Source organism: Epinephelus fuscoguttatus, linkage group LG8 (genome assembly GCF_011397635.1).
Source record: "Epinephelus fuscoguttatus linkage group LG8, E.fuscoguttatus.final_Chr_v1".
NCBI lineage: Eukaryota > Metazoa > Chordata > Actinopteri > Perciformes > Serranidae > Epinephelus > Epinephelus fuscoguttatus.
Genome location: NC_064759.1, coordinates 15,129,917 through 15,149,000, shown reverse-complemented (window position 1 = coordinate 15,149,000; position 19,084 = coordinate 15,129,917). Strand labels below are relative to the sequence as shown.

At 41.5% G+C, this 19,084-nt stretch overlaps 3 protein-coding genes across 4 annotated transcripts; 1 reads left to right on the top strand and 2 right to left on the bottom strand.

Annotated features, from left to right (window-relative positions):
- Nucleotides 1-162: 162 nt before the first annotated feature.
- foxj2 (forkhead box J2) lies at nt 163-9,134 on the bottom strand. Of its 2 annotated transcripts, XM_049583308.1 has the most exons (10): nt 8,884-9,134; nt 8,241-8,596; nt 8,010-8,084; nt 7,781-7,870; nt 5,926-6,087; nt 5,363-5,852; nt 5,130-5,282; nt 4,916-5,017; nt 2,378-2,725; nt 163-885 (listed from the first exon to the last, which is right to left on the bottom strand). In XM_049583308.1, the coding sequence occupies exons 2-10, from the start codon at nt 8,568-8,570 to the stop codon at nt 773-775; spliced, it is 1,863 nt and encodes a 620-aa protein (XP_049439265.1). In that variant the 5' UTR covers nt 8,571-8,596; nt 8,884-9,134; the 3' UTR covers nt 163-772. The 2 variants fall into 2 exon arrangements, with proteins under 2 accessions (XP_049439265.1, XP_049439268.1); XM_049583311.1 differs by lacking the exon at nt 163-885 and having other exon boundaries at nt 2,495-2,725; nt 4,857-5,017.
- Nucleotides 9,135-9,340: 206 nt separating this feature from the next.
- isoc2 (isochorismatase domain containing 2) lies at nt 9,341-13,234 on the bottom strand. The gene is made up of 7 exons (XM_049584437.1): nt 13,103-13,234; nt 12,806-12,915; nt 12,308-12,432; nt 11,649-11,861; nt 10,489-10,559; nt 10,234-10,351; nt 9,341-9,510 (listed from the first exon to the last, which is right to left on the bottom strand). Coding segments are annotated over exons 2-7 (594 nt in total). The 5' UTR covers nt 12,807-12,915; nt 13,103-13,234; the 3' UTR covers nt 9,341-9,444.
- On the top strand, nt 13,210-18,750 carry atg12 (ATG12 autophagy related 12 homolog (S. cerevisiae)). The gene is made up of 4 exons (XM_049584438.1): nt 13,210-13,394; nt 16,292-16,428; nt 16,560-16,622; nt 18,556-18,750. Exons 1-4 carry the CDS (start codon nt 13,301-13,303, stop codon nt 18,613-18,615), a joined length of 354 nt encoding a protein of 117 aa, XP_049440395.1. The 5' UTR covers nt 13,210-13,300; the 3' UTR covers nt 18,616-18,750.
- Nucleotides 18,751-19,084: the final 334 nt, after the last annotated feature.

Below are 19,084 nucleotides of genomic sequence, written 5' to 3'. Positions count from 1 at the left end.
GATCCCTGGTGTCCAGGTGTCCCAGAGCACCACTGTCCACCTGTTTCATCCCTCTGTCCTTTGGGGAGGGAGAGCTACTGATGCTTTAAAAAAAAAAAAAAAAAAAAAGACAATTATTTCAATGAATGAAAGGAAGAAAAAAAATGGGACTTGACGACATGCTCCATGCTGTTCTTTTAATTTAGTTTGATGAATTTATTGTTATTTTATATCAACAAGAAAAATATCTCTTTTATCGGGTAAGGTTGAATTTTGTGTGGTGATGACTGTGAACATTCACATTTGAAAAGTAAAATGAAAAAAAAAAATCAAAAGGAATTTATGAAATAAAACAAAAACACAGGATGTGTGTTTGGCTTGTTTCATGCTTCCTCTGTAGTTCATGTCTATATCCCAAATGTAGTTTTTTTTTTTTTTTACTGCTGCGGAGAACAAAATGTGACGAGAATAAATTTACACTTTATTTTCTTTGGTGAACATGTTTATAAATCTAAAACAGAAAAAACACCCTGCTGATTACCTGCAGAAGAAAAGCTTAACAGAAGTTATTACAGCATATGAATTTGAATAAAACATGGAAAAAAACACAACTATTTCAACCTTGAAATACAGCATTCAGTCATATGTGACAAACTTGATCCCAAACTTGCTCTCCGAGAAGCTTCAGGATGCACAAGTGAGGCAGCCTCTGCATAGAGTTTAGTAAAGATGGCTGTGAGAGCCACATTTCTCTGAAAAGTTCTGTTGTTTCTCCACACGCTCACGGCGAGGCTCAGGCGAGCAGAGAGTCCCAGTCAAAGTCGTCCTGGATCTCCTCACTGTTGCTGTGGAGACTCTTTAATGGAGGACGCTGTCGAGGTGTCATAGACTGAGGCTGCATCCCAGCTGACACAGAGACAGAAACACAGACTGAGTTAGAGAAAGCCAGATTATGCGAAGGGTATGTTTCCATTTTGGGAAACAGCTAAGAAACGTAAAGGTTAGGTTCACACTTTCAAGTCTATTTTAATGAAACCGTCACGTCTGCGTGTACAGACGTGTGTGCATGTTGGCTGTGAAAAGATCCCTTCCTAACATGATTTTAATATAAATGATGTGACTGAGCAAGTATTCAGAGCATTTACTTCCATAAAAGTATTAATACCACCTTATAGAAATACTCTGTTACAAGTAAAAGTCCTGCACTGAAAATGTTACTGAAATAAAACTATGATTATGATCAGAAAAATGTACTTCAAGTGTTAAAAATACAAGAACTCATTTCAGAAAAATGTTCCCTGCAACCATTCAACTATTGCATATTATATCCTCGGATTGTTATGACTCAATGCATTAATGTAAAAGCAGGATTTTATTGTTGTAGTTTGTTGAGATGGAGCTCATTTTGAGCTGTTGTATGCAACATTCAGATCATTACTATGGCAGCAAACCACTAATTGCTATGTAAAGATATGGAGGAGTCTTGGCACTCCTTCTGTGTGTGTTGTAATTCAAGCTTCTCTGTGTTTTGTTGTGGTAGACGGTCTGGATAAGGGAATACTTAGCATATCTATTTCCAAACAGGTGCATCGGAGAGGGACGAGCGGAACGCAACTTGTAGAAAAACTCCCAATCATTATTTTTGCAAGTGAAACCGTGTACAGAAATTTTTCTACAAGACAGTCCGGACACACATCCCTGTCAGTGCATGTGTGTATCCCACTGGCTCACTCATTGCTGCCACTTTGCACTGCTGTCATATGGTGGTTACCGCTGATACCTGCACAGCGTTGTCACTGAAGCGTAGCACCCACCTTCTTGTTGCCCCCTAGTTAACACTGTTAGCTCTGTCAGCACTGTCGCTGTTGTTTAACACTGTTTATGGAGTCGGCACCATTAGCTACTAGCCAAAGTCATCCATTGACTTGTGGACGTCTTTTTCACAATGTAAGTCTATGGGGAAAAAAGTATTTTTGGGCCCTGTGGCTTCACATGACTTACTGCACTGTTTGTACTGACATGTTTTAAACTGTAATGTTGAAGCAAAAATGCATGTGCCTGGGAAGTACAACTGGAAAAATAAGACTTAGAATATACTGCAGGAGTTGTGCAAGAGGTTGTGAATGGATTTTCTGATATAGTTTTGCTGTTGTTAAAGGTGGACCCTGATTACTTTAATTCGGTCTGATTGCTCGTTCACTGTGGAGGCATTTCATTCATTTCATTTAAATTAAAGTCACTGAGAGAGAGAATCCTTTGGACAGGAGCAGTGACAGTAACAGTTTCAGCCTGCTTGTGATTATTCTTTTAAAACAGACTGAAAAATGTGAACCTTTCCTTCCACAAGCCAGACTGGAAATGTTCAAACAACTTTTAGAACAAGATGTTTGGGTCTTACCGGTTGTGTGTGCAGGTTGTGTTAGCTGTGGCCTCTGGAGGCCTTGTCCCTGCAGGTGCAGAGCCCTCCGGGGCGGCTGCACGCCACCGATGGGGTGAGCCATGGGAGAGTAAGGGAGGGGTGAGGGGTGAGTGAGGCTGGAGAGGGTAGGAGGAGGAGGAGGGTTGGAGGTGAATGGTGGGACCTGTACGGGGTGAGGTGCACCGAGGGCGAGTGGGGAGTTACTCATGGAGTTGATCATGCCTTTCTGAGTGAAGAAGCGGTTCAGAGAGTCACAGAGGGAGGTGAAGAGCGCCGGGTCCAGGGCCCAGTCGCAGAGCTCCGCCTGCCGCATGCTCTCCAGCAGGTCTGGTGACAGACAGGGAGCGTCTTTAAGTACAAGACGAGTTATGAAGAGAGGCAGACTTATGTAACAAATACACATGATTACATTTACAACCTTTTTTTCAAATATCTCAAGACATTCTGCCAAATAAAATGTTATATTAGCTGCAAAAGAAAAACATCTTAAAGGGACAGTTCACCCAAATCACAAAAAAATAAAGGCATTTTCTCACTTCTTAAAAAAATATGATACTAGTACCAATACAAGTGATACTGATATGAATAGAGTACTTTATTCAAGTGGCATGCAGTATAGCCGTACTTTCTTGACACACTGAACTGCAAACTTCATCAAATAGCACTGAATTCTGTAGCTGCTGGAGTGTAATCTCTTCATCTGGTCGCACACACACACATTGACAGGGCTAACTGTTAGCTTCACATGGCTAACGTTACATAATGGTTATTAATGGGTTTAAGGACAGAGTTTGTTGGAAGGGTGAAATGGTTCAGTGTTGTGTTTTTGTTGTTAAATGTAAATGTTGAACTGACCATTCTGCATGGGAGGAAGGGCTTTAGAGAAGGCAGCAACAGAAAGTTTGCTGACCCTGCAGGGAGTCAGGACAGTCTGGGATCAGACCCCCAGTGCAATGCAGGTATCATTTGATTGGAGACTTTTTGATACTACTTGGAACTGAAACTAAAGGTATCAAATATCAATTCTCAGCACTATGTAACTTCGAGTTGTATTTAGCCATGGACATAGTTTCTGTTTAGATATCAGTCTCTGAGATTCCTCCCTCCATGCCAATATTGTGTAGGCAAATGGAATGTAGTTTTTGGTGTCACCGAATTGAAAAATGTATTTATTCATTCGTTAATTTAAATGTTTTGATGGCACTGTCATTCTAGCCTGCAACAATCATTTATTTTCATTGCTGAATAATCTAAAACTAAACCAAACTAAATGAACATAAATTTTCTGTTGCCTGACTTATTTGCCGATTAGTCCAAAACCCAAAGATTTTAAGTTCACTATCATAAAAGGCAAAAATAAAGTATCACATGTTCATATTTTAGAAGTTCGGACTAAAAAACATTTGGTGTTTTTGCTTCAGGAAATTACTGTCAATTCATTTTTTCTTGATGTACAATGGACAGACTTTAATAGTCCTTTGCTGTGTTCACACTATAATCGACAACAAATCAGCATGGCCAGCTATGTTACTGCCATTAAAGTGTTGCTTGTGCGCTTCTTAACATAGTCATCACAGGTTTGTGCATCTGCTACTTGCCTCAAACGCCTTGACTGAACGTAAAGTTTGTATTTGGTCAAAAATACATGCTAAGTAAGCTAAATGACACAGTACAGGAACACAGCTAGAGAGAAAAACATATGATTGGCTGACGCTTCACTGCATCATTGAAGCACTGAACGTTGAGGCCAGCTCAACTTTGATTTGTAGCGCATCATGCCCGTCCACTGCAAACATAGACTGTATAAAATAATGGACCTAGCTACTGTGACATCACTCATTGGGTTTGTAGCCCCGAGTTGGGCATTTCAGCTGTCGCCATCTTGATTTTGTGGAGCGAGAAGTGACCATGTTTGGAAAGGAGGGTACATTTGTGGAAAAGTGAGGAATGGATCTGTCTGAGAACCTGAGATGAGGCCTCACAGACACCCAGAGAGGCCATGGCCTTGATCATGTATATCTTTAAGTCTTGATAAAAAGTAAATGGCTGCGTTATAGAGTAATTCACCCCTAGCACAGTTGTCATGAAGGGGGAAACTAGCTACAGAGATCAGAACCGTTTTTGTACCAGGCTGTACACATGTTTTTCTGCTCTAAGGTTGGATGTCTATGGGGATTGACTGGCTTCAGGAGCCAGCCTCAAGTGGCCATTTGATGAACTGCACCAATGTTGGCTTCATTTTTCAGCTCCAGAGGTTGCCTCTTGGCAGCAGCAAGTGTTGGGCTTCAGTTTGTAGCTTCATGTCACCTGTTGCTGTGTCACTCGTAGTGTGAACACTGCACAATACTAAGTGGATTCATGACTGATGTGTAGACGGACCAGAGTTAACACTCAGACCAATATCATAAAACCTCAGCAGATAAAACCCAAACTACCCCAGAGGTAAGTGAGAAAATACCTTCATTTGTGATTTGGGTGAAGCCCCCCTCAAACAAGACTCTGGTAAACAGCACAGACCTGGGTGACAAGAGAGGTCTATGTTTGCCCAGTCTAGACTGCTGGCAATGCGGAAGCTCTCCTTCAGAGAATCTGGGTTACTGAACCAGTCAGCTGGCACCGCTAAAGTGGAAGGGAGGAAGGTAACTTTAGAAAGCACTGATCTTTCCTGTGTCATGTTGCTGCTTTTAATACAGTCCAAGGATTTCTAGGGTCACGGCAATGTGAGACTCACTGTATTGTGGAATGCGGTCCGTCTCAGGCGGGTGCGCAGCTGGTGGAGGTGGTGCGGGCGGCGCAGGAGCAGGGTGAGGAGACAATGGTAACAGAGTCGGAGTGTGAAGAGGGGTAGTGTCACTGTGCGGGACAGCCAGAGGAGCACCATCAGCTGTAGAGAATATAAAATAAATCATTTATTTCTGTTTGCGTTTGCATACTTTATAGAGTTAATGGACACACGGTACTTACACTGTGAGCCCCCCCGCTCCCGCATGGTCTTGAAGAGAGACTTGAAAGACGTGTACAAGTCCGGTAAGGTCATCTCATCGAAGGTGAAGCGCAGCGGAGGATCAGTGGAGGAGTTTAATGAGACAACAGGAGCAACAGATGACGGGACAACACACACAGAGGGGTGAGTGGGTCCTGGCACAGTGCACATAGACACAGGCGCTGCGTTAGGAGCACAGGAGAAAGTGGGAGCACACACTGAGTTAGCAGGAAAGGTCAGAGTGGCGTTGGAGAAAGAGGGAGCCACCGAAGAAGCTGCGGACATGTTGGCAGCAGACAGAGGCGTAGCAGAGGCAGTGGGGATGGAGTAAGTGGGGCCAGGTGGATGGGGAGGTGGGAAGGAGTTGCTGGAGGAGATGGGGGTGGCAGGTGGGAGCCCAGCTGAAGGAGAGGCAGATGGATGATGGACAGGGTGAGTCGACCCCGGGCTGGGCATGTAGGGTGACGGTTGCTGTGAGGATAAAAGACATTAGATCAGATGCTGCAACTGTGGCTGTGATGAAGAGGAGGGAAAGTGAGTCTACCTTGCATGGGGGAGGAGAGAGGGAGGCAGAGTGGGGCGGCTGCTGCTGGATGGCTCCCATTGGCTCTGTGTTATGAAGATGGTGGTCTGTGTTGGGGGGTGGTTGTGGTGGCTGATGAGGAGAGGCTCCTCTCTCTGCTTGTGACCCCTGTACTTGAAGAACCTGTAACAGCACAGCGGTACGATTTTTAAAGATGGATAAAGAGAAGTAAGAGAAGCATTACTCAAGTTAAAGGCCCCCTTTAATATATTGATATTTTTGTGGGCGTGTTACACCAAAACCTGTTTCTCCCCGGCAATATTTTTGCAAGCGCACCGTTGCTGTGGCACCGCCCAGAATGATTGTGATTGGTTGAAAGAAATACAAGTAGCCGGGGTGTTTTTTTCTCCAATCTCAAAATGAGAGTCGGCCCAGCCAGACCTTTCTTTTCTTGAGAAAGGTCTGGTGAGCGAGACTAGCTGTTTGATAACTTAATCGAGCTAAGGGTTCGTGTTATCTATCACTGTTAACAAGCAGAGGTTTATATGTTTGATGAGCAGAGTCGAAGGTGAGCAGGTACAACCCAAATGCCAAAAAACCTGGATAGGTAACATTTGTATGTTACTATGTAGCGGATATGTTGAAACTTAACGTTTCTTTATGTTTCAACAATGCTGTGGTTAACGTGTGGTTAGCTTTAGGCACAAAAAACACCTGATTATAGTTAGGGAAAGATCATGTTTTGGCTTGAAATACACAGTTTTCATGGCACTATTCTGGCAGGAATTGCAGCAGTGTCTTGGTACAAAAACACCCACATTTGGTGGCTAAAACGAAGACTTGCTAAAAAATTAAAATAATAATAATAAAATTTGTTGGCCTTGAATACTGGTCTGCAGCTTGGCAGGTGTCTCGCCTAGGTTTCACGCCATCCACCATCCCGCTCCACCTCTGGATGACAAATTCCACTCATAAATTACATCACTAGGTTGCTGTGATACGTATGAAATGTTCGGATGTATCATACTGTGGTTTGCAGAAACATACAGTGCTAACATCTTCTTCTGGTGACTGGACTGATGCTTGAGAAGGCGGGGAGTGACTGAAACTCGCATATTCATAGATCTGTGCAAACTAAATGAGGCAAAGGAGTTACATTTAAGCCATTTTGCAGCATGAAGGGATTTTTTATGGAAAAAATAAACTTCTAAATGTGTAATCTTGAAGAAGATGATGAGTTTTAGGGATTTAATCAACACCCGCAGAGGAACTTTAAAGGTTTGGTTCACCCAGAATACCAAGAAATACCAGTTTGGTTGCCATGCTTGTCTTTGCCTGGGTTTTTAAGATTTCTAACACTCTCGAAAAATATTGTCAACCTTTTTCATATTAACAACTTCTTTCATATAAAGCCCCTACATAAAAATGTAATCTGCATGGTCTGCAGATTCTCACGAGTAGCCAGGACACTGCTGGTGTTGAATCTTAAATGTAATATTTTAATGCTGTGCACAATAAATCATGTTTCATTCATCATTTTATTGTGGTGGAGGCAGAAATCTCATTTCTCATTTTGTCTCAAAACCTCAACAAATGAAACCAAAACCAGTGTCTGCATGACTAAATAACACCAGAGGTAAATTAGGGAAGATGTTGTTTGGGTGAAGTGACCCTTTTGAAGTAAATAAGTATTAGGAATAAAATGTGTCACGGAAAACTAGAGTACTAGGTGTTGATTAATGAGTTTTACCTAAAAGTAAAAAAGTAAAATATGGGGATAAAGTGCCAGCATTATATGGCTTCTTTACACTTTTGGGTATTTTAGCAATATTGGTTTGATAGTAATCAAGTTAATGAGTGATATTAAACAACATACATCCTGCCTCTCCTCTTCCTCCTCTGGGTAGGGACGCTTCGGTGCCCTCACTTGATTCTCTGCAGGTCCATCCATCGTCCAATATGAGCCCTACAAATACAGCACAAGTCTCCAGCTTAACACTCTTTTGTGCAAACATTTTTTCCATCTCACATGATGCAAATTGACGAATAAAGCACAAATATGTGTACAACATCATGATATAAATAGGATATAAAAAGTAGTTCACCTTGCCGGGGTCATTCTGAGGCCGAGGAACTTTCCTGAAGCATTTATTAAGGGACAGGTTGTGACGGATGGAGTTCTGTTAAGGACAAAAAGTCAGTCATAAACCAGTAGGTGATGCAAATAATATTCAAGTTGTTCATAAAATCACCTCCTACTTCAAACGCATCCTTCAGTTACAAAGACATTACTACCCCAGTACACTGACAATATGTTGTTCTACATTACAGCTCACCTTCCATCCACGGCCCGCTCGGCTGTAGTAGGGAAAAGTGTCACTGATCCAGGTGTAGATGTCATTCAAGCTCAACTTCCTCTCAGGTGCAGCTGCTATTGCCATGGCGATGAGAGTGGCGTAGCTGTGAGGGGGTTTTCCTTTATAGCTAGAAGGGGAGGGGTCCGGCACAGAGGGTAGAAAGTCTCCTCTCTCCCTCCCTCTGTCTTTCTTCTTGTCCCTCTCGCCTCCTCCTCCTCCTCCTCTCTCTTTCCCCGAGCGCAGGCTGCTGATTCCCAGCTGAGGCAGCCAGTCAATACTGGTGAGACTGGAGTCCAGTTCAGAGGACATTGTGTGTCCTTTTCTCTGTCCAGGGTCTGGGGGATCAGAGGAGGAAGCACTGGATCAACATGTCCTTTTTACTTTGGACACAGCAGCAGCAACACAAACACTGTGAAATGCTTTAGTGGATTCCTCTCTGCCTGTAATGTAACACTGTCAACCGCTCTGTTCCTGAACTTCCACCCAGCAAGATCAGACACTCTGAGCTGCTCTGGAAACTATCCACTCACAAGCAAACACAGTGCATGAATGTGTGACCATTTTACTGTGACAGTTCCACCTACACTTTCTATTTACTGAGGAAGAAGAGAGGCTTGCTTACCTTTTTATGGTCACTCGAGGCCCAAGGCCTTAGAAAGTGTTAATATTTGATGTTGTCATCAGCTGTGCACAACTGCTGACAAACTGGTGCCCGTCCCTCCCTTCAGATTTCTCTCTTCAGCATGTTGATCCACACCGGGCCTCCAGTCATACCTTTGGATTGTGAAAGTTGGTGTAACTTTGGAGAAACACACACAAAAAAACTTGTCGGAGAGCTTCCTTTTTCTCTCCCTGTCTCCTTCCCCTCCCTTTCTGACTATACCAGAATGACGTCACTCACCCCTCCCTCTCTGTGACATAACTCTTTGCTCCCGCCTCTGTCAGCTGGTCCCTCCTCTTCAGCTTCTCACAGCTTGCAGTACAAGTTTCAGCTCTCTGGGTTCAGTAAAGAGGAACAACCTGTAAGTTTGTCCTCAGGTTTAAGGGTTTGATTCAGAAACACAAACACAAACGCAGTGCAGATTTATATCAGCATCACTTTATTGAAGCACTTTAACAGTGTGGTGGAAGCAGTGAAATTCTGTACAGTATCTATGGGACAGAATGACAGGTGATGATCTTCCTACAGGGCGCTGAAGAAGGCGAGGAGGCCGGTGTCAGGGGACGGGTGAGCCAAGAGCTTCTGGATCTGTCAAAAGAGAGTATACGTTTGTCACTTCATTGCTTACGCTGGCAGCTCAGAATAAAATCAAAATTTAAGACTACAAAAAAGTGCCACTGCAGCATAAAGTCTCCCCTCACCCCACAGTATAAGGTTATCTGTAGCTGGCCCTCAGTGTTTGTGATAAAGGTTGTAAGCAGTGTATTTTTGGCAGCCCTGAAGCTGCAGTCTCTGGACTGATAGCAATCTGTGTACGTGCAAATTATGTTTTCCTCTGAAGTTTACTGCCAGGCCTATGGTACATTCCATTTGCATTGGGAAGTCAGAATTTCCAGTCAAGCTTCCAGTTGGAAGTTTCAACTGGAACACCTCCTGAAGTCAGATTTCTGATTTGGAAAGTCGGAAGAACCTCACCAACCCCAACCCTGACCTCAAACTCCAAGATAGCTGCTCCGTGCATCAACAGCAATGAAAGCTGTAGTAATATACTGTTTATTAGCACTTCGGTCTTATTTGTGACACATTAAAACATACGTACACACAGTAGTGTCCAGCTCCTGACTTAAGATATGTTGTTATGGTGTTTGTATGTGCAAAATACAGCTTAAAGCGTTCTTATTAACTGGTATTGCTAACAACATCTTGGTTTTCTGACTCAGATGTAACATCATTTCCAGCTCCGACCTCCCACTTCAGAGGTAAATGGAATGCAGTATTATATTCAAAACAGAGAGCAGCTGGACTAAGCACCTCCTTGAAATTGGGGTGTTTGGCGTCTTGAACCAGCTGCAGCAGAACAGCCTCTGTGGTGGTGAGGTACGCTCCGCTCTGCTTCAGTCTGGACAGAGCAAACAGACGGTCTGTCTGGCTGTGGATGAAGACACACAGAAGTATTAAAACATATACAGGTAAACAGGTTCCAGACACACACAGGAACACATTCATATTAAATGCAGGTTATATCATTGCATGCTACACGGCAGAAATAACAGAATACACAGATACCTTCTGGATGAGACGGCATCAGCCACGATATGAACCTCTATTCCCTTTTCCAGCAGGTCATATGTTGTGCACTGTGGGAAACACAAGAAGCAGAGGTCCTCGTTAACTAACTGAATCTGTGGCACATAATTACATAATTACATTACTTAATAGTGTAATAGCTTAATTATCATCTGTCACATCATCACCTGCTGTTTTTTGGGGTCATTTTTAACAACAATAACTAATACCTGCTGTGTACATACAATACAAACACATGTATTTAGGTACACTTTAAATTGTGTAAAAGAATTTGTTAGAGGCTGTTTCTTAAATTCTTTAATCTCTAAAGGGCCAGTGATAAAGAAGGTAAATTTGCAGATTGCAATAGAGTACTTCATTTGATACCATTTAATAGCTATCTCCTGAATGGAAGTATTTAGTTATCTGCTTTAATTATGTTTGTTTTGGTGGCATGATGAACTGCCAACTCCAGTGCTCAACTTCACCACACCACAGACGTGGTGGTTTGTAGATCTGGGTACAAAAAGAATCAAATGCAGGTACTGTCTGACTGGACAAGGTTCGAGTACTGATACCCACGCTGTTAAAAGTCTACATAAAGAGATCCCTTTACCCACCTGAGGCAAGGAGGATAAATCAAACACTCCTGCCTGAGAGGGACCCACCTCCCTCAGGTGCAATCACGCAAGTTAATGAGAGGCTTTAGATGCAGCCTTCCTCCTTTTGTTCATACTTTTGTGCAGTAGTCATGATGTGTGCATCCTGTAAGTTAACTTCCTTTAACACTTTGATTCACCTACATATTGCATATTTGTTGTTAACGTTTATTGTTAATAGGTGTGTTTTGCACTTCCTGAGCTAAAACCACACTCAACATTTAACTGCCTTTGAAAATAAAATTGCTGCTTTGAATGAAACTTGCTGACTGCTTCTCCTTCCTTGCTCATGTAAGTCAAGTCCAGCGCTTCTCCACAACACACACTTTAACTAGATATCAAATAAAGTGGGGAAAAGCTTCATTAAGGTTTGATGATGCAACCGTCTGCAACAGCAGATTCCGATCACGAGATGAGCATAAATATGAACATAAATGTACGCATGTGTCTTTATGTTGTCTTTTATGATGCTTGGTTCATTTTAACAGTGTTGGGTCTTACTGCAATACAGGCGTGTGCCTCTATTCCACACAGTATAGCCTGCTTGGGGTTCCCCAGGGCCTCCAGCTCCTTCTCCACCTCCGCTATCATCATGGTGAATGAAGTTTTAGCGTGAGCTTTGAGGTCTGACGCTCCCAGCTCTGGTACTGTGGGACCCAAGCCTTTGGGGTACTGCTCTGTCAAAATGGGGGGGATGCCCAGAATACGGCTGGCCTGTGAGAAGAAGAGAAACAGTTAACACTTAGAAATGAATATCTGAGGCTGATAGCTGGTATGACTAACATGTAGGGTTGTGACAGATTTCAACGGTAAAATACTAAGCTATCACGACATATGATATTACACTTACTAGTTACAATGGCCCTTAAAGGAGGTAAAATGCCTTTCCTGATTGAACAAAGGCTCTATTATAATTGAAATTTGAGACCATTTTTATGGATGTTTGTGTGAAAGGTCTGACAGGCAGTGAAGGAGGAAAGGAGATGCACATGTGCTGGTGAGATTCTCTGTCTGGTTGCATTTTTTTCAACACCATGAATAAGAAAATGTGCATGTTATAATTGTCATTTTTCATACTTTGCTAAACGGTTTCACGGCATACTGCTGCAACCCTACTGACAAGACACTGTGATAGTAATGTGATGGTGAGTATTTCTAACCTGGAGCACTCTGGCAGCGTTGCTCACAATGTTGGTGAACTGGAAGATGTTGGGTCTGAACTTCTCCTGCATGTCACACAGGAAGACCACGGCATCTTTGGTGGAGAGCCTGCCGATGTTTGCCACTGCAAGAGCAAGGTCAGATAAGGACGAATCATGTTCAGATACAATTAGTTACAAATCCACTGACACAGTGTTATGGATGTCATGTCACTGAACATTAAAATAGCCCTGAAGCTTGGAGAGACAAGCAATGAATGACATGTTAGCTACTTTTGAGATTTCTAACTTCAAATCCTGTTTTTACACTGGTGCAATGTGTCTACTTCAGGAGGAAAGAGGTTATCTTCCTTGTATGAAATGTTTCCTTAATGGAGTTCCATTGTCTTCATAACAATGAGATCAAACAGTTGCTTCACACAAATGAACTGTAGTAACACACAGATGGCTGCCATCCTAGGTCATTTGAGGGAACTTAAACATAGGAAATGTACTTACTGTTGGGATCTGATGGTCAGATAGTAAGGAGCAGGAGTAGGTGACAGGTTCAGCTAGACTGCAGAGAGTTTATCTGTCAGATTAAAGTAGAATGTCCCATGTGACGCCACCTGTGTAATCAGAAACCAACAGAAAATGTAATGTTACCTATTTTAGTTGCAAGTAAAGGAGGAAGAATGACTAACTATTTAACACAAAACTGCACGAGATTAATCAGAAAGACAACCAACATCTGAATTTGTTAAAATAATTATGCTATTAACAAATATCTATTCAAAAGTCAAAACAATAACTAACCTAGCATGTAGCTAAGAAGACCGACAAGTTCAACAGCCTTCCTTTGAAAAACACCACTCTCCAGAAGCCCATCCACCAATAGAATTACGCGTCTTAGTGATTGACGTTTCTGTCAGCCAATAGCAGCCACTACTCGCAGCGAATCACGATGCTAGCTGAGGTGGGCGGGTACTGCTCACCCACAGTGGTCACCTGAAGATGTCTGACAATGCAGAGTCCCCAACGGAAACGCAAAAAGAGGAGTCACAGCCGCCGTCAGACGACCCAGCGACAAACGATGATAAGAAGAAAAGTAAGAACGCGCAATATATCGAAAAAACCTGGTCAGTTAGCGCACAACAATCACCTGTTTACGAGGAATGTTGATAGTGCGAGAAGAAGCAATTCCGGGTTTGTGACGTGACGACGATTGACTAAGATTTTGGCCAATAGGAACGCTCCGTTTTTCTGTTCAGCCAATAAGCGTTTAGTTTTTTTCATGTGGCACTGCCTGGTTTGGGGAAGATTGAAAGCTAATGCTAATATTTATGAAGACAACATGGCATCTTTTTGCTCTTATTTGATAGATATTTTTTCAGAGTGCATGTTTGTCTTATATTGTATTAAATATGTTACGGTAATGCCGATAGCAACTGCACATTTAGTAGATAATACTTTATAAAGGCTAAGCTAACAAACTTCGGTTAGCTTAAAACTGTCAAACTGTCAGTTTAGTGAAAATCATGTTTTGGAGATTGACATGAGTTTGAAATACTCTTTTATTCTTGTTCTTATCTTATTAGCCGTGTTAGATTTAATTCAAGGATGGTTTTCTGTTTCAGAGTCATTACAGTAAACAATACTGGACAATACTGTACTTCATACGTGTTAATAACAACCCTGAGATGAAACCCTTGAATTCAAATCAGGGTCAACATGATAATCATTACACAGCCTGCCCAAAACGTATTGTTTTGATCTGTTAATCTGTCTTAATATTTAATGTAATAGTAATCATATCACAGTTATTAAATACATGAATACCAGTAAATAAACAAGGACTACACACTACCCTTAGTTCATAACATCCGATATATGGTAACAAAATAAATCCTAGTTAAAATGGCCTTGGCCTGACCTGCACACATGGCACTATACATATACACTGATCAGCCAAAACATTAAAACCACTGGCAGGTGAAGTGAATAACATTGATCATCTTGTTACAATGCAATGTTCTGCTGGGAAACTTTTGGCTCCTGGCATTCATGTGGATGCCACCTGACACGCAGCACCCACCCAAACACACCTGTGGACCTAGTACACCCCCCCACATGGCGACAATGCATCTTGATGGCAGTGGCCCCCCAAGCAGAGCAGTGCGCCATGCCTCACTGCAAAAACTGCTCAGGAATGATTCGAAGAAAGTGACAGAGAGCTCAACGCATCGACCTGGCCTCCAAAATCCCCAGATCCCAATCTGAGTATTCGTGGGAAGTGTCAGCACCCCAGAGGAACCCCCGATCCACAGTGGGGCCTTCTTGGATTAGATTTGGCTCTGACATGTCCATGTCAAGGCATGGACAAAGGACAGGTGTCAAAGGATCCACCAACGCCAACGCCACAGTGCCAGACTCCACAGGACACCCCCAGAGGTCCTGTGGAGTCTGGCACTGTGGCGTTGGCGGTTACGATGTTTGGATGAGAGATGTGCTTCAAGTGGCATCCACATGAATGCCAGAACCAAAGGTTTCCCAGCAGAGCATGGCATTGTGACGAGATGGTCAGTATTGTTCATGTCATCTGTCAGTGGTTTTAATGTTTTGGCTGATAGGTGATTCATTTTATCACCACTGCACACCAGTTCACCACCGTGTTTTATTTTATTTTACATATATTTTATTCCTATTTATAATTTTCTTTTATTGGTTTTTCAAACAAACCAACAACAAGCAAAACAAATAAACAACAGCAATAATAAAAAATAACATACAACCAATAAAATACACCACAAGTCAAAAAACTGACAGCAAACTGATACACGACAAAACAAAGGGAAAACAATCGAGACAGAACACTATATACATAAATTTGTGGATGTGTGTACACAAAAATATATACGTGCATGATACATATTCTACATGGTACAATTCATAAATATCAATCATATACACAAGTTAACACCTCAGATTATTAGAGAGGGTGCACTTATCAGCACGCCAGGTAACACTAGTATAAGGGCCTCATATAATGTCTTATTCCTACATTTTAACTAGTGCACAATTTATATTTATGTCTTCATTTGTCCTTTTTTACTTGGTGATTTCCTTTGATACATTTTTTTGCAGTAGCATTCTTGGACTGAGCCTGAGAACAAGAATTTAATTGCCAACGACTGCACCACTGCAGCTGTTGTGCAAATGACATGTAAAGAACTTGTGCTTGTATATTCAGCCATTTTGTGTCTGTGGTCATAATAATGTTCTTTGAGTATAATGTTGCACACATGAGATCTGAGCAGCATAGGATGGAACAAGGATGGAAATTTTTAGTCATTTGGGTAATTCCTGAGGATACAAAGCTTTCACAGCCTGTTTTCATTCATTCATAATTTCTAAGCTTATAAGAATAAAGTGAACAAATGGATCTAATACCCTGAATGTTTAAAGTGTGTAGGCTTCACTCAAAAAACTTTAATTTTAAAAAATGTGCCATAACACATAATGAAAGGAAGTCTTTAAACATGTAGGTTCAATGTAAGTTTATCGTAATAAAGCTAGGTTTTCTGTGTTTGCCAACAGTGAATCTTGATGCTTATAATTACAACAAATAAACGGCTTTTCATAGGAGTACACATGGAGAATGTAGTTTACAGTTGTACCAACAGGAAAGGACTTACTTGAATACACATCTGAAGTGATTTAAGAGACGGAAGTGTTGCACAAACTGTTGGCTAAAATAACCTATTGTGCAAAAGCCTACTGCTCATTTCTTGTATGACATGTGGTTCTGTAGTATTTTGTCTCAGTCCTTACTGGAAGTGCGTCATCACAGTTTCAGATTTCTTACTGTTGAATAGCGGATATGTTTCATTGCATTTAACAACACTTCCCCAGAAATTCCCCTGAACAATGCATATTGAGATTTGCCCGGACCACTCCTGGTGGCAGCAGCAGCACTTTCACTTTTCATGTTTTTTATTTTTATAGTTGACGTGCTGCTGAAGGCAGTGGGAGACACTCCTATCATGAAAACAAAGAAGTGGGCAGTGGACAGGGGGAGGACGGTGCAGTCCCTGTCGCAGTTCATCTCTCGCTTCCTCAAGCTTGATGGCAGTGAACAGCTGGTAAGAATAAAGTTTGTTTTGTGGCTTGTTCACTTCACAAAATCATGTCTTGGACAGAAGCTTTGGAAAGTTTTGTAACTCTCTACATATCTGTTTCTCTTTTCTTTCTTTTTCTTCCTTTTTTTCCTCAGTTCATATATGTAAACCAGTCCTTTGCCCCCTCACCAGATCAAGAAGTAGGAGTCCTCTTTGATGTAAGTACACACAAACACTCGATTTAACAGTGTTATATGACACAACAATAAAAAAACACAACAACATAGGGAGAGGAAGAGTGTTGGCATTACTGAAAACATTGGCAATCTGTTTAAAGATGAGAAAATGGAACGTTTTTAGATGAATTAAAAGATGACGGATCTTTAATACAGTAATTTATTCAAATCAAAAGGACTAAAAACATAACTTCTTTGGACAAAAAGGGCACAATAAAGAGAATCTGAGCCCCTTAGGGAATAATTTGACATATAAGGAACAAAAAGTGTTTCACACAATAAGGACAGTTAAATTTAATGCATTTAAAAATGATTTCATACCATGAAATGATTTCATACCATAATGATTTCATTTCATACCACAGAAATTGAAGTCTTATATCAACATAAGGTATAATTATGATATAAGCTAAAATTAATTACTAAATGATTTACAATGTTAAAAAAACACATTTATAATAGCAAAAGTCCAGACAAGAGGTGCAAAGATAAAAAAGATTATTTTGCAATGATTTAAAATTGCATTTTAAAATAAGGTTGCGGTGGAATAGGCAGTATAAAAAAAAATAATGTTTTTAGCTTTGACTTAAAAGTGATCAGCGTCAGGCTTGTCTAACATCATCTGGGAGGTTATTCCAGGTTTGTGCTGCATGATAAGAAAACACTGCTTCACAATGTTTTGTTGTGACGCTTGGGACAGTCAACAGGCCGGCCCCAGATGTCCTCAGGGTCCTAGAAGGTTCATATGTCACAAGCATGTCAGAGATATATTTGGGCGCTGAGCTACAGAATGATTTATACACAAGCAGCAAGATTTTGAAATTAGTTCTCTAAGTGACAGGGAGTCAGTGTGAGGATTTTAGAACTGGAGTCATGTGGTCGCATTTCCTGGTTTTTGTCAGGACTCTACGGGTGTTTTCACATTTAGTCACATTTAGTCCTTTTTAAACTAACTAAACTCAGCCCTCTTAAAGTGCACCAAAAAGTAGGCCAACAGTAAAGGGACTCAGTTCTCTTTGTGGTCCACTTCAGCTCTGATGGGGCCTCAGTCCACTTTCTGATCACACTATATATATAATATGTATTGATATAGTTTTGGTTATTATTGTGACGTCACATGGCACTGCAGTGCAATTATGAAGCTTCTTGCTTTCACATGAACTTAAAATTGGAGGAGAACCATAGTGTTTCTGTGCTGTAGACTGTTGCTGTTTGATGTACTCTACATGCCACATCTGGAGACGTGCAGTATCTCCCGTGGACCAGACGACTTCTCTTCCTGTGTCCTTGCAAGCATTACATGCTGACATGGTTTTGTCTGTTTTTCCAAGCATACCAGGTCAACAGCATGTGATCTAGAGGGCTAAATACAATGTCAACGAGCAAAGCACACCTGGAGCGCTTTGAGTTCACAGTGCACAGGTTAAATGGACCGCACCGCAGACTTGAAGCGAACCGAACTCACCGAACTATTACAGTTCACTTCAGAGGGGCTGAGTTCACATATGTGCAAAAAACGCTGAGTCACAGCTCTGAGTCCACTTAGAGGGCTGAACAGGACCAAGTGTGAAAACACCCTAAGAGTGGTCGCCTTTAAAATTGTCAGGCCTGAGAGAACCAGCCTATGAAACATTAATGTGTCATGTGGAGCTGTGACCAGCAGAGGGAGCAATAAGAGGAATGCTGCATGTTTCAAACACCAAAATCCTAAACCACTGGTTAAAGTAACAAACGGCTAAGTCCAGAATTCACACTAGACATCAGCTCTCACAGCTCAACAGGTCAATATCAAATGAAATGTAACAGTTAACATCAGTTCTGTACACGGTCATATTGGAATCATACTGTCACGTCACTCTTTTGTGATATTGCTTTATTTAACATTTACATTTCTGTCTCTTCTTCTCTCTTTCAGTGTTTTGGCAGTGATAACAAGCTGGTTCTTCATTACTGTAAATCTCAAGCCTGGGGTTAAACCGCTTCTACAACTCCCCCTTTCTTAAATTCATCCTCCAAACATGCACACAATGTTGTTGTTTTTTCATTTTTATGTCTTTTTTTCAGTTTCCTGTACATACATATTGTAAATAAATTATTGTGACTATAGAAAGCTTGTCACACTGTTTTTATTTTTTTTAAACGTGACATTTGGCACCCAAAAATAAACACTTAGTGGGCACAGGATTTAGCTTTGCTCGGCGCTGGTGCTGATTAGAGGAGGAAAAAGGAAAAGCCCATTTATATGGATACACTGGTTCACAGTTTCATTCAGCTCTTGTTGTGTTATAATTAAATATGTGGTTAAAAGTTAAACTGGTGAGGAGCTTCGACTGGTGGCACAGGGAGGTTTGGGAGGTTACAAAGGAGCAGAGTCTAAAAAGGGACAGACACAGGAAGAGAGGGGCCACTACAGTAACAGATGGACTTAGAGGGATTACATGATT